Here is a 25261-nt window from a genome sequence, read left to right on the forward strand (position 1 = left end):
TTTCTTTACAGGGGGGGTAACACCCTCTCCCTTTGGAAATAGGTGTTACATGGCTTGGCAGGAGTAGCCTCCCCAAGCCACTGGTATGCTTTGAATTTGGTGCCCTCTGTGCATAGACCTGTCTATACTGGTTCAGGGACCTCCAGACCCTGCTCTGGCGCGAAACTGGACAATGGAAAGGGGAGTGACCACTCCCCTGTCCATCACAACCCCAGGGGTGGTACTCAGAGTTCCTCCAGAGGGTCCCTGGGTTCTGCCATGTGGAATCCAAGGTTGTACGGGATCTCTGGGAGCATCTGAGTGGCCAGGCAGGTGATGCCAGAGCCCCCTCCTGATAGGTGCTCACCTGGCTAGGTGACCAATCCCCCTTTCAGAGCGATTTAGGGTCCCTCTCCTGGGTGGGTCCTCAGATTCAGCTTGCAAGATTCCAGCAGGATTCCTCTACAAACTTACTTTGACTTCTAACCACTGGAACTGCGACTGACCCTCCGGGAACCGACAATCGGCATCCACGACGAAGACTCTTCCTGCAACATTTCCCCGGCTGCGCATCCTCTGAGGGTGGCAAGTCTTCAGTCTGCACAAGAAGGAAGGAGGAATCTTCCTTGGAGTGAAGGAGTCACTCCCCTGCATCCGCAAGCAACAACTGCACCAATGACCGGCTTTGTGGATCTCCTCTCATCCTGAGCTGTGTGTATCCTGCACCACGGGTGGTGATCCGGAGTAGTCCTCTTGGTGCACTCGACTTTGGTGGAAGTAAGCCCTTTACTTCCCACGCAGGACAGTACCCCTGTGCACACCTTCTCTTGCAGCTGCCAAGGCTTGTTTGCATCTCCTTCAAGGGATCTTCAGGCTACATGTAGTTCCAGCACTGCTTTCTGCGATGCACAGCCCTCTGCTTCGTTCTCCTGCGGCCTGGGACCCTTCTCCAGATGTGCTGCGTGGGCCCTTCTGCGACTCCTGTGTCCCCCATCCTGTGGGACTCCTGTGTGTGTGTGTTGCCTCTGCTCCCCTGGGCTCTCTGAGGGTCCCCTGTGACTCCCCCCTCCTGGGCCTTGCTGATCCCCTGCAGCTCCACTTTTCGCCACTGCAACATTTGCCTTTGCCAAGGCTTGTTGGTGGGATTCTTGCACCAGAACCCAACTGCAATTCTTCTTCCAGCGTGTGACGTCTGCATCTCTCAGGAACTCTTCACCGACTCCAGGGCTGCAGTGCTGACCTTCTCCCCTTCACTGCTGACCAACTTCTGCATCCACAGCTGGGAGGGTAGTAGCTCCTACTCCTCCTGGACTCTTCTGTGACTTGTGGACTTGGTCCCCTTCTTCCACAGGTCCCCTTCTTCAGGAATCCACCGCTGGTTTATTGCAAACTTGTCTAGGTGTTGCATTTTCTTCATTTTCTTCCTTTTAGGTCAGTGGTTCCCAACCTGTGGTCCGGGGACCCCTCGGAGTCCGCAAAGCCTCCCCAGGAGGTCTGCGACTGCTTAGAAAATTAAATAATATTAGCAGATTAGGTCCACAGCTTTTAGTAATGACACAGTGGGGGGGTCCCCGGATTCCAATAATGATAATGTGGGGGTCCACAGAAGTCAAAAGATTGGGAACCACTGTTTTAGGTGGTTTGGGGAAAATCCACTAACTTACACCTTTCTTCCTGGTCGCTAGGGGTCACTGTGGTACTTACCTGTGGGGTTTCCTAGTACCCCCAGCTCCCCTCTTCACGTTCCACTTACCTACGTGGGGGTCCTGTGTTCGCATTCCATTTTTAGGTTGAGCATAGCAGTGCACAAGCGCTGCTTTTCAAATGTGTTGGTATGTATCTGGGCTTTTAACCACGCCCATCACTATCACTATCACTCGTTCGTGGGCTTGCCTTTCAAAAATAATTTATTTTCATTGGTAAATGCAGTACGTTTGTCCCTTCTAAGGGTGGTTTTGTTACCGCCTTGGGGACCAAGCTGTTACATGGATAATTGCACGTTTGCCCATACGTTTGACTGGAAGTGAAGTTCTTTTTCCTTGTGTGTGTCTTCTTCACGCTCACGGCGGAGCTTCGAATTGGCTCGCTTCTGTCAACTGTTTCACTTTTTATTTTCAGTTTGTGTGGCAAGAAAAGTCCAGTTGGTAATTTACAACGCTAATAGCTCTAACTCGAGCAAACAGGAGACCCGTTGCATTGCAAATGCTTATTTTAATATATGGTTTGGGCTCCCCCTAGGGCCACTATTGTCTGACTCCATTTGCACTGTTTTCTATCACTTTCTATGCGTACTGCTGATAACTAGTGTACATACTTAGGCCCTCATTACAACATTGGCGGTAGTGACCGCCTACCGCCACAGCAACAACATACCGTCGCTATGGCTACTAGTCACCCACCCACATCATGACCGTCGACGGAATTCCGCCAGAAGGCTGGCGGTATACCGTCGACGGTCATGACGGCGGTAAGGTGGCACTGCTGTCAGCAGCAGCACCACGCAAGCAAAATACTACCAACCGTATCATGAGCAATGATACGGCCTGGCGGTGTTTTGCTGGTGGACACTGCTGCTGGCAGCAGCGCCGCGTCCCATCTCCTGCCAGAGGACCCCCTGCAAGTACCCCCCGGTAAGTCGGGTTCTCTTACAGGAGAGGGGGGTCGCGGGTGTTGTGTGTGTCAGTTTTTGTATGCGTGCATGCGGATGTGAGTCGCGATGAATGAGTGCACGAATGACTGAATGTGAGTGTATGTGTATGTTGTGAATGCGTGTCTGCGACAATGTATGTTGGTGTGTGTTGCGGTGTGTGGGTATGTATGTTTGTGTACATGTGTGGGTGGATGTGGGTATGCGTATGTGTGTGTAAATGTGCGGCGGGGGCAGGAGAGGGAGAGGGAGGTTGGGGGATGACGAGGTAGAGGGGGGCAGTGGAGACCCCTATCAGTGCCAGGGGAGGAATTCCCTGGCCCTGATAGTGCCTACCGCCATGGTTTTCGTGGCGGTACGCTTGCCACGAAAACCATGGCAGTAGGCGGGGTCATAATCCTGATGGTGGGATTGTGGCGGCTGCCTTGCTGGAGACCGAAGTCTCCAGCCCAGTGGCCGTTACCATCCTGGCGGACGGAGTGGTACATTGGCGGTTTGGCTTGAGCCAAACTGCCAATGTCATAATTTGGGAAAAGGTACTGACAGCCTGTTGGCAGTACCTTTCTCCAAATTACTGCCGACCGCCAGGGTCATAATGAGGGCCTTAGTGTGTTACTTACCTCCCATTGGAGTGTTGCCTCTCTAGTACTTTTTGGTATTGTCACTAAAATAAGGTACCTTTATTCTTGTAACACTGCGTGGTTCTTTTATGTGTGTAAGTGCTGTGTGACTACAGTGGTATTGCATGAGCTTTGCATGTCTCCTAGATAAGCCTTGGCTGCTCATCCACAACTACCTTTAGAGAGCCTGGCTTCTAGACACTGCCTACACTGCAATAATATTCCTGGGCCTGGTGTAAGGTGTACTACACTAGGCCAGCTTCCTACACTAACCAATTAAGTTTTAACTACATTCTGAGAGTTCTCTTGGGTACCATGTCCAAGTGCAGTTTCCAAGTTATACTTATGAATGTCTTAGTCATAGTGGGCAGCTGTAGTTTCCTTAAACTGTTGCATAGCTGTCGCACTGAAGCATTCTGAAGGCTGCTGACGTATCTTAGGCCTCAATGTCCAATCTTTGCTCTTCATCTCTGCTTCCTCTCTCCTGTAGGTGGAAGTCCTGTATGAAGATGAGCCACTGAAGGACTATTACACCCTCATGGACATTGCGTACATCTACCCCTGGAGGCGGGTAAGTGGATGCAGTCTTCTTGCTATAGAGCCCCAACATCAAAGCCCTCTTCCCATCTCCTACTTAGGTTGATGTCCACCCTACCTCATAGCCCCATCCACGCCCTCTCTCTATCTTCAGGTTGCATCAGTGCCCTTTCCTACCAGCATCTATGCCCTCATCTCTTCTGTCATCTGCGTTGATGCACTCTTCCTGTCTCCTACCCACGTTGATGCACCCCATCATCATACCATGTATACGGATTCCCCAAGCACACTCCTATCTGCGTTGACAATCTCTCCATCTATACTCTGCATCAACACCCTCTCCCATCTCTTACTGACATTGATGCCTTTGCCCCATCTCCTACCCACTTCAGTGCCCTTCGCTTTCTCCTATCAGTGCAATACCATCACCCATACCCAGAGTCACTATAATTATGAATCAGAGAGCACCAAATTACGCAGCAGGGTTGACTAAATTATGCAGCAAAATAGGCAGATTATGTGGCATAATGTAGCACTTTTTGATAGTATTACTTCATCTTTTTGTCATTTTTACAATTAGAAGTAATGTCTGAGCAACGATTGCACCTCATTGGAACCATCTAAACTACTAAATGCTATAAGCAGATGAAAAATGACCAGTTAACCTTGGCGAATGGCCTTTAACTGCGCAAAAACACATCAGCACATTTTTTGTAACTTTTGATCCATTTGAGCTAAAAACTATTTTTTATTTAAAATCTGCAGATTATGCAGCTGATGGTGGATTATGTGGCAAATCCAAAACAATGTGAAAAAAGCACCGGCTGCAGAATTGTTTAATTCCAGTGGCCCTGCCGATATCCTACAGATATCAAAACCATCCCCAACACTGTCACCCATATCAATACTCATGTCAGCACCTCTCCATCTCCCATCTGTATTGATGCTTCTCTCCGTCTCCTATCTGCGTCCATGCTCTGTATTGCCTACCCACATCTAAGCACTCCTTCGACTACCCACATTAACGCAAACTCTATTTCTGACCCGCTTCTACGCCATCCCTGATGCCCTCTCTCATCTTCTACCCATATCGGTACCCCCATCTCCTACCAGGGTCAATGCCTATCTTGATCTCCTATCCACGTCAACTCCGCTCCTACCCTTGTCGAGCCTCCTCTCTAGCCTGTATCCGCATCAATGCTTCTCTCACCTCCTATCCATGGTCATGCTCTCCCCTATCACCTATCTCTGTTGACACCATCTTCATCATCTACCTGCATCAATACCATCCCTGATGCCCTCGCCCACCATTACCCCATCAACATCCCCCCATTTGCTCTTCACATCAACACCCCTGCCTATCTCCAACCTGTGTGAACACCCCTCTCCTATCCTTGTCAACATCCTCTCCTACCCATGTTGATGCAAGTATTTCAAGCATGAATAATTCTTCTTTACATATAACATGCTATGTCAGACACACCTTTTGATCTGAAGATTGCTTTGCGGTACACGATAGGTGCCAATGGAGCATGCGGTCTAAGAACACCACCTCCTTAGCCTGAATTGAAAAAGGAAACACACATTTTAAGATTAGTATGCTTGATATAAACGCATGCATTCCTTCTTTATAGGACTGTAATATAAACACATACTTTTGCTTCTTTTTGGGGTAATGTGGCAATGAACAATTCCTTATTTACCTAACATTAATGGGACCACCTACAATTCCTTATATTACCTGACGGTAAAGTGACCATGTACAATTCTTTCCTAAAGTGACTGTGCCATTCGATTTTTTTTACTGACCGTAATATGACCATGTACTCTTTTTGTGACCCTGTAGACTTCCTTATTTACTTAACAGTAATATGGCCATGTACAATTCTTGTGACTATGTATGCATGCTTCTTTATTTACTTGACGCAAATCTGACCCTGTACAATTCTTGTGGCCATGTACACTTTTTTTGGAACATGAATTATTTTCTGGATTCACATCTTCGCATCATTCCGCAATCTATTGGTTCGGTTTGGACAATTTGTTAGTCCTCTTTTTATTATTATTTTTTTTTTTTTTTTGCTTTTCCTTTCATCTATGACCATTTGTTCCTATGCCCATCCTTTTGTGATGTCGGACGTGTGCCCCTTAAGCCTTTGTGCATGGTCGCAATCTTCAGATTATTTTTATTACTGCCCCGAGTGCCACCACAATTTTTCCCATAAGGACAGCCATCAGGTCTGTACCCTCCGCTTACCCAGGGATCATAACAAGTGTAGGCTGCGAGGCGTGCTCTGACTTTATCCTGAAAACACTGAGGGCTACAGTCAAGCAGATACAGGAACGTTGCACCACCATGAAGGCGCAGAAGAAAAATAACTCATCTCTAAGATACCTCAGGTTCTCCAGTGAGGAAGAGGACAACAGTGGCACCAAAGTACCTCAAGCCAAAGGGTCGAACGTTGAGGAAGAGATTGTTCATATGAAACCTGGTCCCTCGAAGAAAAACAAGGAGGGAGACCCACGAAAAGATCACAGGTTCCGGGGAGAAAGCAGTGGTGACCCGACCAAAGGTCAGCGGATTCAAAGTCCCAAACAGCTACCTCGGCACAGACAGATCCGTCAACCGAATGAAAGTCAAAACACACAGAGCCCCAGAAGTCGTGACACAAGGACACCAGTGGCGGTCACCCCATGGTGAAACGTTCTTTTTCAAAGGAGGAGCGAGAGAGGTCAAAGAAACCAATAGACCTCAAATCTAAGGCTCTGAATTAAAGAACGTCGACTACAATCGACGCTGAGGAAAAGGAGCTCGAGGTCAAAATGGCAGGGATCCCACAAAAGAAAAAAGACTTTAAGGTTTCCCCTTAGGAATATTGAATCCCTTCAAAGGTTTTGGTGGGAACTGAGCCGGGAAGAACCTGAGGAGGTTGAACTAGAGCCGCCGCCAACACCAGAGCTAGAAGAAGAATAGGCAATATTCCTTTAGGACAAATAGCTTTGATGATGACCAGAGACTCTTCCCCCAATGTTGAGCACATCGAAGACTGGCAAGATATCAAACCGACTCCCCAAAAGAGGGAACTGACTCTTACCCTACAAGATCATCACCTCCAGACAGTCACCACATACAACTCAGTGGGGAAAAGGGCAGCAGACAAATATTGTAGGAAAGTGCCCTCTTTCTTCGCATGGTTACTCCCATTTTCTGAATGTTGTCAGTATGTTTGACTGTGTTTACTGGGTTCCTGCTAACCAGAACCCCAGTAACTTTGCTCTCTCCTCTAAATTTTACCTGTTACATCCCACAATTGGCATACTGCCCCCCTCCCCTGTAAGTCCCTAGTATATGGTACCTAGGTACCCGGGGCAGTGGGGCTCCAGGGGATCCCTAGGGGCTGCAGCAGTTATTCTGCCACCCATAGGGAGCCCATGCAAAAGGTTCTGCAGGCCTGCCATTGCAGTCTGCGTGAACTGGATGCATGCACCTGGTTTCACTACAGGTCACTGTAAGTCACCCCTATGGTAGGCCCTCTCAGCCCAGAGGGCAGGTTGCTGGTACCTGTGTGTGTTAGGACACCCGTGCACTAGAAGAGGTGCCCCCACAAACTCCAACTCCATTTTACTGGACTTTGTGAGTTCAGGGATGCCATTTTATATATTTACTGGACATAGGTCACTACCTATGTCCAGCTACATAATGGTAACTCCGAACCTGGGCATGTTTGGTATCAAACACGTCGGAATCATACCCCAATACTGTTGCAAGTATTGGAAGTATAATTCCATGCATTCTGGGGGCTCTTTAGAGGACCCCCAACATTTCTGCTACCAGTCTTATAGGGTTTCTCGGGCAGCCTACCTGCTGCTACCCCTATGACAGGTTTCTGCTCTCCTGCTACGTGATCTGATCAAGCCCAGGAAGGCAGAACAAAGGATTTCCTTTGGGAGAGGGAGGTAACACCCTCTCTCTTTGGAAATAGGCGTGACTGGCTTGGGAGAGGTAGCCTCCCCAAGCCACTGGCTTAGCTTTGAAGGGCACATTTGGTGCCCTCCGTGCATAAACCAGGGCACACCGGTTCAGGGACCCCCAGTCCCTGCTCTGGTGTGAAACTGGACAGTGGAAAGGGGAGTGACCAGTCCCCTGTCCATCACCACCCCAAGGTTGGTGCTCAGAGCTCCTGGGTTCTGCCCTCTTGATTCCAAGGTTGGCAGGGAACTCTGGGAGCATATGAGTGGCCAGGCCAGGCCAGGCAGGTGACATCAGAGGCACCCTCTGATAGGTAGTTACCGGGTTAGGTGATCAAGCCCCCTCTTTTGGCTATATAGGTCTTTCTCTGGGGTGGGTCCTCAGATTCGGCTGCAAGATTCCAGCAGGACTCCTCTGCAACCTCTGCTTCGACTTCTGGCCTCAGGAACCGCAACTGGACCTTCCAGGAACCAACAAGCTGCAGATCCACGAGGAAGATTCTTCTGCAACATTGTATCCATAACTCATGCCAGCTTTGCAACATTTTCCCGTCTGTGCATCCTCAGAAGACGGCAACTCTTCAGCCTGCACAAGAAGAAGAAGTAATCAACCTTTGGGGGAAGGCATCACTCCCCTATAACTAACAGGTACCTGGCTGCATCAACGACCGGCTGCGTGGCTCTCTCCTCTTCCTGAGTGGTGTGGGTCACTGGTGATGGTGGTCCAGAGAGACTCCCTTGGTCCTCTCTACCAGCTGTCGCACTTTGGTGGTGGTAAGTCCTTTCCACTCCATGCAAGACAGCACCCCCATGCACCGCGTCCTTTGCCGCTGCCAAGGCGTGTTTGCTTCACCTCCAAGGGGAACTTCAGGCGACGTGTAGCTCCAGTCCCCAGCACTCCCTCCTGCAACTTCTGGGCCTCTGCGTGGGCCTCTGGCGACGTAGGAGCAACTTCTGTAGTGCTGCGTTGGCTGCTTCTTTGTCCCTGTCCTGTGTGACTCCTGTGGGTGCTGTCTCAATTCCTGTGGGCCTTCTGCGACGCGGGGGGGTCCCCTGTGACTCCACCTCTTGGGTATAGTCCTCCTGGACCTTGCTGGTCCCCGTCACCACCCCCAACAGTGAGTTTGCCTTTGCCAAGGCCTGTTGGTGGAAATTCTTCATCGACACCCATCTGCAATCCAGCTTCCAGCATGTGACGCCTTTTGCACGCATCAGGAACTCTTCTCCGGCTTCGGTGCTGCAGTGCTGACCGGTCTTCCTTCTTCGTCAACCAACTCCATGAGGTACCTTTGGGTGGGTAGTATCTCCTACTCCCCCTGGATTCCACAGACACTTCTGGTCTTGGTCCCCTCTCTCCACAGGTCCCCATCTTCGGTTTTCCACTGTTGGTTCTTTGAATGCTGTTCTGGGTGTCTTAATTTTCTTCTTTTCATCCTTTGGGGTGGTTTTGGGGAAATCCAGTATTTTACTCCTGCATTCTTGGTCGCTGGGGCGTACTGTATTAATTACCTGTGTTGTTTCTTAGAACTCCCAGCTCCCCTCTACATGATTTACTTACGTAGGTAGGGGCCCTGTGTTCGCATTCCACTTTCTTAGTATATGGTTTGGGCTCCCCCTAGGGCCACTATTCCATATTGCTATTTTACACTGTTTTAGTGTGTGTGCGTGTGTGTGTGTGTGTGTGTGTGTGTGTGTGTGTGTGTGTGTGTATATGTAGTGTGTGTGTGTGTATGTGTGTGTGTGTGTGTATGTGTGTGTGTGTATATGTAGTGTGTGTGTGTGTATGTGTATTTATGTGTGTGTGTATGTGTGTATATATATATATATAATATGTGTATTTACTTGCCTCTCCAGTATTTTCTGTTACTGTGTTCCAAAAATAAAATACCTTTATTTTTGTACAACTAAGATGTGTTTTCTTTCTTGTGTGTAAGTACTGTGTGACTGTAGTGGTATTGCATGAGCTTTGCATGTCTCCTAGATATGCTTTGGCTGCTCATTCACAGCTCAGCTACCTCTAGAGAGCCTGGCTTCTAGACACTGCCTACACTACACTAAGAGGGGATGCCTGGACCTGGTATAAGGTGTAAGTACCATAGGTACCGACCACACACCAGGCCAGTTTCCTACAAATATGCAGTACAACTTTGAAAAGCTTGTACCCTCACAGAACAGGAGCCAGTACCTCCCCATACTACCCAGCCACTTGGACCAGAGAAGGAAACCTTGCAGAGTGCCAGCAGCCACTAGAGGGAATGCCATAGCAGACTCAGAAATCCACAGCAAGGAAGCGAGCCAGCACCCCCACTTTTACGGGCCCTCCATCAAGAAAGCGAGCCAGAGGCTGGAGATGGTAGGACGAAGAATTGAGAGAGGAACAGCCACACAGTGGAGCTTAGCAAACTCCAGTGCCCTGCTAAACAGGTATGTCCATCAGCACTGAGAAGAAATGGGCGAACTCAAGAAGCACCTCCCTGAGCAGTTCCAAAAGCAGACAGCTGCCCTAGTGGAAGAACACAAGAGTATCACCAACACATGCCTGAAATCTGCCCTCAACGCCACAGATGCAGGCAGTAGATAGGTGATCTCAAGCACAACACTGAGAAGATATGCCTGGCTACAGGAATCAAGGTTCAAAATCAAAGTGCAGGCAATAGTCATTAACACCCCCTTCATGGGAGAACACCTATTCGGCACTGTAGTGGATAAAACACTTCAGCAGATAAAAGTGGACAACGATGCATCCAGCGCCAAGACTCTATTACAATTTCAAGGTTTCCCACGTAAAGGGGAAGCCCCCGTGAGAAAACCAGTTGGAAGGGGAAACATCCAGGGCACGCCACCACAGACTTCATACCATCACACTTGGCAACAACCAGCAGTGCAACAGTGGCAGCCGCAGACAGCACAACGACAGCCCTTTCGTAGCAGAGTGAGAGCAAGAGGGCTGCTTCCCAGAGGAGCCAGCATCTCAGTCAAGTGAATCTGCCACACAGCTCCAGTGAAGGGTAGGGGGCAGAATAAAGACATTGCTCCAGGAGTGGAGGAAGATCACATCAGACAAGGGGATCCTCAACATCGTCCAACACAGATATTGCATGGAACTCATAAAGACACCCCAAGGTACCAAACAAGAAAGAAGGTGCACTCGAAAGATAAGATGCTGCCTAGAAGGTGAGGTACAGGGCCTCCTGGAAAAGGGGGCAATAGAGAAAGTGCTATCAGCAGAATTCAGCCAAGGGAACTACTCAACTTACTTCCTCATCCCAAAGACAAACTGCTCAGACCAATTCTGGACCTCTGATTGTTAAACCTATACACAAAAACTGAAAAATTCTAATTTTAACACTACAAGGAGTGCTTTCTGCGGCTGTGGGAAAAGGACATCATGGCAACTATAGACTTGAAGGATGCCTACCTACGCATCCCCGTCGACCACAAGCACAAGAAATGACTGAATTGGTAAGGGAATTTGGTTGATGACGAACCACAAAGTACTCCCTTTCAGGATCAAGCCAGCATCAAGGGTATTCACAAAATGCCTGGCTACAGTGGCAGCCTACCTAAAAAGGAAAGAGAACCACATTTACCCATACCTGAATACCGGGCTGGTGAAAGTGCACTTCTTCCACCAAGGTGCAAAGAACATCAGAACTATCGTGGTCACCCTCCACAGGCCAGGTTTCATATTCAAAGCCAGAAAGGGGAAAGACCTTTCTAGGAGTAAGGATCAACATGGTGGAGGTGAAAGTGTAGCCTACCCTCAAGAAGGTTCCAGCAGTTGCAGAGCAAGCTTGTCGCTTCTGCAAGGGGCACTCTGACAGTGAGGACTGTGTGGCGAATTATGGGAATTATGGCTTTTTGGATCCTCCTTATACCACATGTGAGACTACACATGAGACCTCTCCAAGAGTGGATACAGAATCAATGGTCACAGGAAATCTGGAGTTGGGAGGATCTAGTGGTTGTAATACAGAAAATGCGAAAAGAGATGAAGTGATGGAACATGAACAACATAACAGTGGGCTGCCCCTTTACACAACCAACCACAGCTGTGGCAATCGCCAAGGACGCATCCCACAGCGGCTGGGCAGCACACATGGGAGAGCTAAAAATCAGAGGACTGTGGAGAGTGGAGGAAGCAATCTAGGGCATGAATGTCCTGGAACTGAAGACTTTCTTCCTTGCCCTTAAGGCTTTTCAGGCACAAGTGACGGAAAAGACAGTACAACCATATAACACAACCACAACATTCTAGCTAAACACACAAGGAGAAACACAATCACATGTGCTGTCCAAACTAGTGCAGGAAATATGGACACAGGCCATTCAAAGAATAATAACCTTAATAAAAATACACCTACCAAGAGTACAAAATGAAGAGGCAGACAGACTAAGCAGATAAGCCTCCATGTCCCACGAATGGGAACTAAATGGACAGGTGCTCCAGGATCTCTTCACACACTGAGGCACTCCAGTGATCAACCTCTTCACAACACCAAAAAATGTAAAATACCAAGAGTTTGCATCCAGTCACCCACACCTGCGCTCCAAGAGGAATGCCCTAGTCATAAACAAGGGCAAGCAGTTGCACATGACTATGATCCTCATTGACCCTCAATGGGGAAGACAAACATGGATTGAGACCTGGTGAAAATGACACAGTGAAATGTTATAAAGTTGCAGACAAAGGACGACCTTCTCGCCATGCAAGGTAAAAGAGTCTATCATCTGGAAGTAAACACCTTGAGTCTAGCAGCATGGCTCCTGAGGACATAGTTTGGCCACCTGATCCTCCCTAAATGGTCCATGGACACCCTAAAAGAGACAAAAAGAGAGTACGATAGATAATGTACTATTCAGCAAAATGGCAGAGATACGTTCTGTGGTGCAGGGATAAAGAACCACACAACTGGAGAACAGAAGACACCATAGTAGTCAGATAACTCACACACCTGCTAGACGACAATCTAATATATGCCTCCCTAAAGTTACACTTAGCGGCAATAGTAGCCTACACAAGAGGATACCTACGTAGAAGCCTCTTTACTGCACCACTAATTAAAAGGTTTCTAGAAGAGGCAAAGAGACTAGCTTTACCCAGGTCTGCACCAACACCAATGTGGAACCTTAACCTGTAATTCACACAACTAATGAAGGCACCCTTTGAACTGCTGCACAAAGCAGAACTGCAATTCCTGGCCTTGAAAAACACGTTTCTAATTGTAACCACTTAACTACGTAGGATGAATGAACTGCAAACGCCAACCACCCAGGAACTCTACCTACAAATACACAGGGACAAGATTGTCATGCTGACAAGTCCACACTTACTCCCTTAAATCATATCCCAGTTTCACATAAATCAAACAATTTATGCCCCAGCTTTCTTCAAACAGCCAAAAATCCAGGCCAGAAGTTCCCTACACACTCTGGACGTACGCACAACAGTGATGTACTGCCTAGAAAGAATGTAAGAGATCATAAATGGAAACCAGTTCTTAATATCCTTTGTTACCTGTAATCCTTTGCTTAAATCAGCAAAGGACACATCGCAAAATGGGTAGTGCAAACAATACAATGCTGCTATCAAGAAGCAAATGCTCATCTGGAGGCAAGAGTTAGAGCTCATTCGACAAGGAAGAAAGGGGCCACCTTAGCATTCTTAGCAAAAGTTCAGATAAGCGACATATGCATGGCAGAAACCTGGTCATTGGTTCACACCTTCACAAAGTACTGTTGTGTGGACATCCAGTTAAACGAAGGGTCACAACTAGAACAGAGAGAGCTGAAACACCTATTCACAAACTCAACCCCTTTTTAACACCACCTCCAGGAGAAAAACAGAATACTGCTACAAGATCAATACACAGCATGTGAATCCAGAAAGGATTCATGCTGCAAAACTTATGGTTATTTTTTACCAGTAATAGTAGGTTCGATGGCATCTGTCGCTGTAGATACACATGTTGTGCATAGCCCGCCATCTGGTGTTGGGTCGGAGTGTTACAAGTTGTTTTTCTTCGAAGAAGTCTTTCGAGTCACGGGACCGAGGGACTCCTCCTCTTTGTCTCCATTGCGCATGGGCGTCGACTCCATCTTCGATTGTTTTCTTTCCGCCATCGGGTTCGGACGTGTTCCTTTCGCTCCGGGTTTCGGAACGGAAAGTTAGCTAAATATCGGAAAATTACGTCGGTATTGTTGCGTTCGGGATCGGCTTAGTTAGAATCAACACCGAATCGAAGAGTGAAGAGCTCCGGTACCCTTCGGGGTAGTTTTCGATCCCCCGTCGGGGCCTGGTCGGCCCGACCGCGTGTGAAACAACGCTGATGGAACGGACCCCGTTCCGTTTCTGTCCTAAATGCCACAACAAATACCCGTATACAGACCAACATTTGGTCTGTAACCTGTGCCTGTCGCCTGAGCACAGTGAAGAGACTTGCGAGGCCTGTCGTGCGTTCCGGTCCCGAAAAACACTCCGTGACCGTCGAGCCAGAAAACTGCAGATGGCGTCCACGCTGACAGCTCACCGAGAGTTCGAGGAACAGGAGGAAGAAGGAACCTTCTCGATCCATGAATCGGACTCCGAGGAATTCGACGACCAAAAAACTGTGAGTAAGACGTCGAAGCCAGCACACAAGAAAAGTGACAAGGCCCAGGGGACGCCACTGCCACCAGGCCATGGCTCGACCCATAAATTCGGTGACCGATCATCGGCACCGAAAAAGGCCGAAATGGTGCTGAGATCGTCCGACTCCGGTCGAGACACCGGCACGCAGCCTTCTCGGGACCGAGAAAGTGCTGCTGAAAAACATCGACGCCGAGATAGCGGAGCCGAAACTGCTCGACGCAGAGACAGCGGCACCGAGGAAGATCGACGCCGAGAGGGTTCGACTCCGAAAAAGAAGAAAGTCACCTCGGAGCGAAAAAGAGTACAGACAGGGTTTCGTGCCAAAACGACCCGCAACCGACCCAACTACCGGTTCCTATTCAGAGGAGCAATCACTGTCCTCTCAGATGCGAAAGCATAGATTTGAGGAAGAGTTGCAATCCACCGAAGTGGACCACACTCAAATGTATTTTTATACAGGAAGGAACAGGGAAAATAAGCACCCTTCCCCCTATTAGGAGAAAAAGGAGACTGGAGTTTCAGTCAGACCAAGCACCACAAACAAAAATGGTGAAAAAGGTAACTCCGCCTCCCTCTCCTCCACCTGTAACTAACGTTTCACCGGCACAAACTCCATCACATTCCCCGGCTCACACCACCATGAGCCAAGGTGACCAGGACCAAGACGCTTGGGACTTATACGACGCCCCAGTGTCGGACAACAGTCCAGAGGCGTATCCTACAAAGCCCTCACCACCAGAAGATAGCACAGCATACTCACAAGTGGTGGCTAGAGCAGCAGAGTTCCACAACGTGTCCCTACACTCAGAACCAGTCGAGGATGACTTCTTATTCAACACCCTCTCCTCCACCCATAGCTCCTACCAAAGCCTGCCTATGCTCCCAGGAATGCTTCGGCACGCAAAGGAAATCTTCAAGGAGCCGGTCAAGAGTAGAGCAATAACACCAAGAGTGGATAAGAAATATAAGGCACCTCCCACAGACCCTGTTTTCATCACCTCACAGCTGCCACCAGATTCCGTCGTAGTAGGAGCAGCTCGCAAGAGAGCCAACTCCCACACATCTGGGGATGCACCACCCCCAGATAAAGAGAGCTGCAAGTTCGATGCAGCCGGAAAGAGAGTTGCAGTACAAGCTGCAAACCAGTGGCGCATCGCTAACTCTCAAGCACTACTTGCGCGCTATGACAGAGCCCATTGGGACGAGATGCAACACCTCATTGAGCATCTACCCAAAGAGCTACAAAAAAGGGCGAAACAAGTGGTTGAGGAAGGACAGAACATATCTAATAATCAGATACGCTCCTCTATGGATGCAGCGGACACAGCTGCAAGAACAATTAATACATCTGTGACTATAAGAAGGCACGCATGGCTACGAACGTCTGGTTTTAAACCAGAGATACAGCAGGCAGTGCTCAATATGCCATTCAATGAGAAACACCTGTTCGGACCAGAAGTGGACACGGCAATTGAGAAACTCAAAAAGGACACTGACACTGCTAAAGCCATGGGCGCACTCTACTCCCCGCAGAGCAGAGGCACTTACAGCACCTTCCGCAAAACAACCTTTAGAGGGGGGTTTCGGGGTCAGGCCACACAAGCCAGCACCTCACAGGCAACACCGTCCAGCTACCAGGGACAGTACCAAAGGGGAGGCTTTTGGGGCCAATACAGAGGACAATTCCCTAGGAATAGGGGAAAATTTCAAAGCCCCAAAACCCCTACAACCAAACAGTGACTCACATATCACTCATCCCCTCCACACAACACCAGTGGAGGGAAGAATAGGTCAGTATTACCAAGCATGGGAGGAAATAACTACAGACACTTGGGTCTTAGCAATTATCCAACATGGTTATTGCATAGAATTTCTACAAATCCCTCCAAACATACCACCAAAAGCACAGAATTTATCAAAACAACATTCAGACCTTCTGGAAATAGAAGTTCAAGCATTATTGCAAAAGAACGCAATAGAACTAGTACCAAAGACACACAGGAAGTACAGTGAATACACTCCTGTGTTTATAATACCAAAAAAGGACAAAACACTGAGACCAATCCTAGACCTCAGAACACTAAACACCTACATCAAATCAGACCACTTTCACATGGTCACGCTACAAGAAGTGTTACCATTGCTAAAGCAACAGGACTACATGACAACCTTAGATCTCAAAGACGCGTATTTCCACATACCAATACATCAGTCGCACAGGAAATACCTAAGGTTCGTATTCAAAGGAATACATTACCAATTCAAAGTATTGCCCTTCGGTTTAACAACTGCACCAAGAGTCTTCACAAAGTGCCTAGCAGTAGTCGCTGCACACATCAGAAGGCAGCAAATACACGTATTCCCGTATCTAGACGACTGGCTAATCAAGACCGACTCACTGACAAGGTGCTCACACCACACAGATCAGGTCATACAAACCCTCTACAAACTCGGTTTCACCATCAACTATGCAAAATCACACATTCTGCCGTGCAAGGTACAACAATACCTAGGAGCCACAATAGATACAACAAAGGGAATAGCCACTCCAAGTCCACAAAGGATTCAAAATTTCCAAAAGATTATACAACGTATGTATCCAACACAAAAAATACAGGCGAAGATGATATTACAACTACTAGGCATGATGTCCTCATGCATAGCCATTGTCCCACACGCAAGGTTGCACATGCGGCCCTTACAACAGTGCCTAGCATCACAATGGTCTCAAGCACAGGGTCAGCTTCTAGATCTGGTGTTGATAGACCGCCTAACATACCTCTCGCTTCTATGGTGGAACAACATAAATTTAAACAAAGGGCGGCCTTTCCAAGACCCAGTGCCACAATACGTGATAACAACAGATGCTTCCATGACAGGGTGGGGAGCACACCTCAATCACCACAGCATACAAGGACAATGGGACGTACATCAAAGAAAGCTGCATATAAATCACCTCGAACTACTAGCAGTTTTCCAAGCATTAAAAGCATTTCAACCAATCATAACTCACAAATCCATTCTTGTCAAAACAGACAACATGACAACAATGTATTATCTAAACAAACAGGGGGGCACACACTCGACACAGCTGTGCCTGCTGGCACAAAAAATATGGCAATGGGCAATTCACAACCACATTCGCCTAATAGCACAGTTTATTCCAGGGATCCAGAATCAACTTGCAGACAATCTCTCTCGAGATCACCAACAGGTCCACGAGTGGGAAATTCACCCCCAAATTCTAAACACTTACTTCAAACGTTGGGGAACACCTCAAATAGACTTATTTGCAACAAAGGAGAACGCAAAATGCCAAAACTTCGCATCCAGATACCCACACAGGCAGTCTCAAGGCAATGCCCTATGGATGAACTGGTCAGGGATATTTGCGTACGCTTTTCCCCCTCTCCCTCTCCTTCCATATCTAGTAAACAAATTGAGTCAAAACAAACTCAAACTCATACTGATAGCACCAACGTGGGCAAGGCAACCATGGTACACAACACTGCTAGACCTATCAGTAGTACCCCACGTCAAGTTGCCCAACAGGCCAGATCTGTTAACGCAACACAAACAACAGATCAGGCATCCAAACCCAGCATCGCTGAATCTAGCAATCTGGCTCCTGAAATCCTATAATTCGGACACTTAAACCTCACACAAGAATGTATGGAAGTCATAAAGCAAGCCAGAAGACCATCCACTAGACACTGCTATGCAAGCAAATGGAAAAGATTTGTTTGCTACTGCCATCATAATCAAATTCAACCATTACACGCATCTCCAAAAGATGTAGTGGGTTACTTACTACACTTACAAAAATCGAACCTGGCCTTCTCTTCCATTAAGATACACCTAGCAGCAATATCTGCATACCTGCAGATTACCCATTCAACTTCACTATTTAGGATACCTGTCATTAAAGCGTTTATGGAAGGCCTCAAAAGAATTATACCACCAAGGACACCACCCGTTCCTTCATGGAACCTCAACATCGTCTTAACAAGACTCATGGGTCCACCCTTTGAACCTATGCACTCTTGCGAAATACAATTCCTAACATGGAAAGTTGCATTTCTCATCGCCATCACATCTCTAAGAAGAGTAAGTGAAATTCAGGCGTTTACAATACAAGAACCTTTTATCCAACTACACAAAAATAAAGTAGTCCTAAGGACCAATCCTAAATTTTTGCCAAAGGTTATTTCACCGTTCCACCTAAATCAAACGGTAGAGCTACCAGTGTTCTTCCCACAGCCAGATTCCATAGCTGAAAGGGCACTACATACATTAGACGTCAAAAGAGCACTAATGTACTACATCAACAGAACTAAAAACATCAGAAAAACTAAACAACTGTTTATTGCATTTCAAAAACCTCACGCAGGAAACCCAATATCGAAACAGGGTATATCCAGATGGATAGTTAAGTGCATCCAAATCTGCTACCTTAAAGCAAAAAGACAACTGCCCATTACACCAAGGGCACACTCAACCAGAAAGAAAGGCGCTACCATGGCCTTCCTAGGGAATATTCCAATGCACAAAATATGTAAGGCAGCCACATGGTCTACGCCTCACACATTTACCAAGCACTACTGTGTAGACGTGCTATCAGCACAACAAGCCACAGTAGGTCAAGCCGTACTAAGAACCTTATTTCAGACTACTTCCACTCCTACAGGCTGAACCACCGCTTTTGGGGAGATAACTGCTTTCTAGTCTATGCACAACATGTGTATCTACAGCGACAGATGCCATCGAACTGAAAATGTCACTTACCCAGTGTACATCTGTTCGTGGCATCAGTCGCTGAAGATTCACATGTGCCCACCCACCTCCCCGGGAGCCTGTAGCCGTTTGGAAGTTAGCTTCAACTTTGTACATTTGTAAATATATTAAATCTTAGATAGGTACATACTTATTCACTCCATTGCATGGGCACTATTACTAACAAACAACTCCTACCTCACCCTCTGCGGGGAAAACAATCGAAGATGGAGTCGACGCCCATGCGCAATGGAGACAAAGAGGAGGAGTCCCTCGGTCCCGTGACTCGAAAGACTTCTTCGAAGAAAAACAACTTGTAACACTCCGACCCAACACCAGATGGCGGGCTATGCACAACATGTGAATCTTCAGCGACTGATGCCACGAACAGATGTACACTGGGTAAGTGACATTTTCATTTTGCAGTTAGAAGAATTTTCTGAATTCACAAGTGACCCTCCACTTCCCTAAAACATTAGAGGCTGTGAGGAGGGTTACACTCTGCAATGCCTAAAATCATCAAGAAGCCAAAAAAGACAGAGGTCACCCAGGGGAAAAAGAATCTGAGGGTGATGTCCACGCAGAGAGGCTTCCGGGGTGCACATCTGACAACAGAAGAGGATGGGCATACCACCAAATGACCACAGGGGCCACCCAGCAAAAACAAAAAAACAAAAGAAAGAAAAAGAGGACTAACAAACGTTCCGGACTCAACCAATAGATGGCTAAATAACGCACAGCATGTGAATCCAGAAAATTCTTCGAGCTGCAAAATTACTCCTACTGACAAGTAACCATTTTGTTACTTGACAGTATTGTGACCATTTTCTGTTCCTTCTTTACCTGATAGTAATGTGACCAAGTAGAATTCCTTATTTTCCTGACTGTAATATGACCATGTTCAATTCCTTCTGTGTCTGACTGTTATGTGGACACTCCAGTCCTTCTTAGCAGGACTACAATGAACATCTACAGTTTTGTATTTATCTAATTTGAATAAACTCAATTCCTCCGAAGGAGGACTTGAATATAAATAAGTGCAATTTCATCCTGCTCTAATTTTAATATTCAACGTGTACAATTCTGGCAGACGCTTCTTTTTTAATTTGATTGTAATATTAATATAGGAAATTTGTGCCTAGTCCACGGCTCTAGGGAACACGCACAGAACCTTCTTAGTTAAATTCCAGTATGAACACGTTCCATTCCTTCTTCCTTTGGCTTTAATGTGCACATATGCAGTCCTCTCTAATCTGGCCTTCCTTGTGCATATGATTTCCTAGTGTATACTAAGTTATGCTTTTTTAATTTGACTTAAATATGAGCACGTACGGTTCCTTCATGGTCTCAGTTTAACATGAACTTTCGAGATTCTTTCAAGGTCGCTTTTTTTTCTTTTCTTTTTGTTCATGAGGCTAAGTCCTTGGTTTCACGTCAATAAATTTTCAATTTCTTCCTAATGATTTATTATGTGACTTTTATTTGAATACGTGTGGAGAAAGTAAACTTCCCTTATACCATTAACTTTATTTGTTGATGAATATTTTGTCCCTCTGAGGGTGGTCCTCTGGGGGGGAGCCACACTCATTTGTGATTAAAAGTCTCTGTGGAGGTGATACATTTTTGAGAAATAGTTTAGTTATTATTTTTCTATTTTTCACCCTGTGTGGTGGGCAGTGCAGGAAAGTACCCTCTTTTGGCATGGTTACCCCCCACCTTTGCCTGCTATCAGTCTACTTAGACTGTGTTCACTGGGAGCTTGCTAACCAGGACCCCAGTGTTTGTGCTGTATTCCTCTAAATTTGGTTTGCACACCCCACAATTGGTATACTAGTGCCCCCCTTATAAGTCCCTAGTATATGGTACTTGGGTACCCAGGGCATTTGGGCACCAGAGGTTCCCCAGGAGCAACAGCATGTATTGTGACACCCATAAGAGCCCATGCAAAATGTGTCTGCATGCCTGCGATTGCAGCCTGCATGAAAAGGTGCATGCACCTTTTCACCACAGGTCTATGCACCAGGTCACCGTAAGTCACCCCTATGGTGGGACCTCCTAACCCAGAGAGCAGGGTGCAGATCTGTGTGTGTAAGGGCACCCCTGCATGAGCAGAGGTGCCCCTGTGAACTTAAGTTCCATTGCACTGGACTTCATAAGTGTGGGTAAGCAATTGTACCCATGTACTGGACACAGGTCACTGTGTTCAGTTACATAATGGTAACTCCAAACCTAGGCATGTTTGTTATCAAACATGTCTGAATCATACCCCAATACTGTTGCCAATATTGGTTGTATGATTCCATGCACTCTGGTGGCTCCTTAGAAGACCCCCAGTATTGCTCCTACCAGCCTTCTAGGGTTTTCCAGGCAGCCTGTGCTACTGCCACCCTCCAGTCAGGTTTCACCCTCCTGCTGCTTGACCAGCTCAAGCAGGGGAAGGCAGAACAAAGGATTTCCTGTTGTAGAGGGAGGCAACATTCTCTCCCTTGGAAATAGGTGTTACAAGGCTTGGGGGGTGGAAGGTAGCCTCTCCAAGCCATCGGTTTGCTTGGAAGGCACATTTGGTGCCCTCCTTGCATAAACCGGTTTGCACCAGCCCAGGGACCCCAGTCCCTGCTCTGGCGCGAAACTGGACAAAAGAAAGGGGAGTGACCACTCTTCTGTCAATCACTACCCCAGGTGTGGCGCCCAATGCTCCTCCAGGTGGCCACGTGATTCTGCCATCTTGAAAGAAATATGTGCAGAGACCCCTAGCAGCATCTGAGTGGCTAGGTCAGGCAGGTGATGTCACAGCCCCCTCCCTATTTAGGGACTTCCTTGCAGGTGGGTCCTCAGATTTGAAGTGCAAGACTCCACCAGGACTCCTCTGCATCGCTGGAACCCCAACTGGACTCTTCAGGAACTGACAAAGCTGCAACTTCAGCAACAACTTCGCTTTGCAACATTGTTTCTCTGGCTCCTGCAACATTTCCCCGGCTGTGCATCCTCTGGGGTCGAAGAGACTTCAGCCTGCACCAGGAAACAAGAAGGACTCTCCCTTGGATTGAAGGAGTAGCTCCCCTTCACCTGCAGGCACCTACAGCAACGACATCTGCCTACATGGATCTGCTCTCCTCTGGAACCGCATGGATCCTACATCCAAGGTGGTCGTCTGGAGTGGTCCCTTTAGTCCTCTCTGCCAGCTGGTTAACTTGGGAGATGGTGAGCCCTTGTCTTTCCTTGCAGGACAGAACCCCTGTGCACTGCAACTCCTGCAGCTACCAAGACTTGTTACCTCCTGTTCCAAGGGATCTACAGGCTCCAAGTAGCCCTTCCCCCAGCACTTCTTCCTGCCAAGCATAGTCTCCTCTCTGCTGCTCTCTTCAAGTGTGCTGACTGGGACTCACTGCGACTTACTGTGCCTGCAGCCATTGGGTTGCCTGTGGGACTGCGACTGCTTTTGTTGGCTCTTCTGACTACTGAGAGTCACCTCGGACTCCCCTCCAAGGGTCAAGTCCCCTGGGCCCTGCTGGTCCTCTTCAGCACTGCAATTCCTCTTGTGCTTCTTATTGCCTTTGCCAAAGCTTGTTGGTGGTTCTCCTGACCACTGACCCACTGAAACCCGACAGCTGACGTGGGACAGCATTGCATCGCTCCAGTGACTCCTCTTCAGCTCCTGCTCTGCACAGCTGGTCTTCTTCCCCCGTCAACCTGGTTCTGCATCCACAGAAGGGTGGGTAGGGGTTCCTGTCACGACCGGACACTCCATCGCGAACTGGACTCTGTCCCCTTCTCTTGCAGGTCCTCTTCTGCCAGGATCCAATTTTGGTTCCTTCCATTCTGGTCAGGGTCTTGCACAATCCCTTTTCTAAGTCCTCCTGTTAGTCCTTGGGGAAACCAGGTACTTACCTCTGCTCTCCTGGTCGCTGGGGGTCACTCAGGTACTCCCCTCTTGGGGTCCCTAGTTCTTCCAGCTCCCCTCAAACAACTTCACATGTTTGGGTGGGGGACTGCAGCTCACATTCCACTTTCTTAGTATATGGTTTGGCCTTCCCCTAGGGCCCTCACTAATTATTGCCAATGCTTATTGTTTCTATGCTAATTTCTGATTGGTATTGTGTATATAACTAGTGTGTACTTACCTCCAGTTGGGGGGACTGTCTGTAAGTAATCTAGTGTTGTGTTACCATAATAAAGTACCTTTATTTTTGTAACACTGTGTGGTTCTTTCATGTGTGTAAGTGCTGTGAGACTACAGTGGTATTGCATACGATTTGCATGTCTCCTAGATAAGTCTTGGATGCTTGTCCACAGCTACCTCCAGAGAGCCCTGGCTTCCTAATCACTGCCTACACTTCACTATTAGGGGAAACCTGGACCTGGTATAAGGTGACAACAAAATAGGTGTCCACCACACACCAGGCCAGCTTCCTACAGGGAGGGGCTAGCAGGAGCCACACCCATTCTCATCGAAGCGTAACCTCGTTAGATGTATAAAGTGAAAGACAAGGGAAGCTCGCTAAGGATGAGAAACTAACATCGACACACTTCAGACCTTGTGTCTGTCCTACTCTTGACCGTCACCCGGGGTCCAATTAATCCTGCCATGATGATACTGCAGTAGGAAAGACCACATATGGGCATAGCAACTCCCTACAGGGTGCAAAAATGGTAGTTTGGAGAGCATTGAACTACTTTGATGGCCACAGAGCTGCTTTAGTTTCACAGACTCTCCTGCCTCGTCTGAAAGGCCCCTCTCAGATTAACATAATTCCTGCGCTGACGTCCATGATGTTGTTTTCTGGGACAGTTGCAAAAACATCCCTAAATTCTTTTACAGGACTCGTTGAAGCCCAGAAGCTTGTGGATTCCCTGGATCGTCTCTTTTGGGACACTGAGGGCCAAATCTACATGAACCTTACGTCACCATGGTAGCACTGTATTTAGAGTATAGCATACGATGGCGCATGTTAGCACAATAGCATCAGAATTGATGACGCTATTGTAGTGATTTGCTGGATTAGCGCCATTAATTATGGCTCTAGTCCATCAAAGCACTAGGGAGGTCCATAGGTTATTATGGGCCTGTCACTTAAACGCCTGCAATGTGCAGGCGTTAAAAATGACAGAACAAATGACGCAGTGAAATCTTGTAGTTTTCACTTTGCTATTTTTTTCGGCCTACCTGCGGGGGAACGCCTCCCCTTACATGCATTAAGCCTGGTGCAGGCATTATGTGGTGCAAGGGGTTACAAAGTGGCGCAATGCTGGCATTGCGCCACTTTGTAAATATGGTGCAGCAGAAATGCCTACCTAACGCCACAGCGTCAAAAAATGACGCTAATGTGGTGCAATGGCCTTGTAAATCTGGCTCTGAGTCTTTTCAGATTCCTGAGGTAGAGGGCAAGTAGAGCACCTGCATTGTGAAGCAATGCTGTTTGCAGTTTGTCTTTTTTAATGCAGAGCTTCTGTTTGCAGTGAATCCTGAATCTGAAGTTGTGGAGCAACAAATGGATGAAGAAGCATGTGTGAGAGTGAGGCGTAACTAGACCTGCCCCCAGATGACACGGGACACACTAGGAGATACCCATTTCTGTGAGAAACAAGTGGGATTTTACTTTGTCAAACACCAGTGCTTCACTGTTGACCCTAACAACCAACCCATGTGTGTCCTGTGAACAAGAGTGCAGCATCTCAACTTGTGCATCGTAACATTACGCATGTTGGTCGATCTGCTCTCCAGCCCCACAACCAATGAGGATTCCCGTAGAAACCTGGAATGAAGGTTAAATGTCCTGACCAGGCAACTGCGCCTGTAACTCCTGCACTGCAGTTTTAATCAAAGGATGTTGGTGATAAAGCTTGTAAAGGATAAGTGCATCACAGCTGTTCATGTGAACTATCCTTGGAGCCATGTGCACCATGAATCCTTGTGTGAACCTTCCATTCACATCACCAAAAAAACTGCATTCTCCAGCAAAACCCTCCCAACTCCTGCATTTTGTGACCACTACTAAGAGTGACATGGCCTCAAACTGTTCCCTCCCCTCTGCTGACAAAGGTCATATGTCCCCTTGTTGCTGTGGACAGCCTCCTTTAATCTCCAGCAAGGTTTGCACTACAGAA

General features: G+C 47.6%; 1 protein-coding gene across 1 annotated transcript in view; it reads left to right on the forward strand.

Annotated features, from left to right (window-relative positions):
* PCGF2 (polycomb group ring finger 2) overlaps positions 1-25261 on the forward strand; it is a 112821-nt gene that overhangs the window by 79369 nt on the left and 8191 nt on the right. Inside the window, exon 9 of the mRNA XM_069237481.1 lies at positions 3737-3817. Coding sequence (XP_069093582.1) covers positions 3737-3817 — 81 coding nt within the window. The remainder of the gene's footprint in view (positions 1-3736; positions 3818-25261) is intronic.

The sequence above is a fragment of the Pleurodeles waltl genome, chromosome 6, assembly GCF_031143425.1.
Source record: "Pleurodeles waltl isolate 20211129_DDA chromosome 6, aPleWal1.hap1.20221129, whole genome shotgun sequence".
Taxonomy (NCBI): domain Eukaryota; kingdom Metazoa; phylum Chordata; class Amphibia; order Caudata; family Salamandridae; genus Pleurodeles; species Pleurodeles waltl.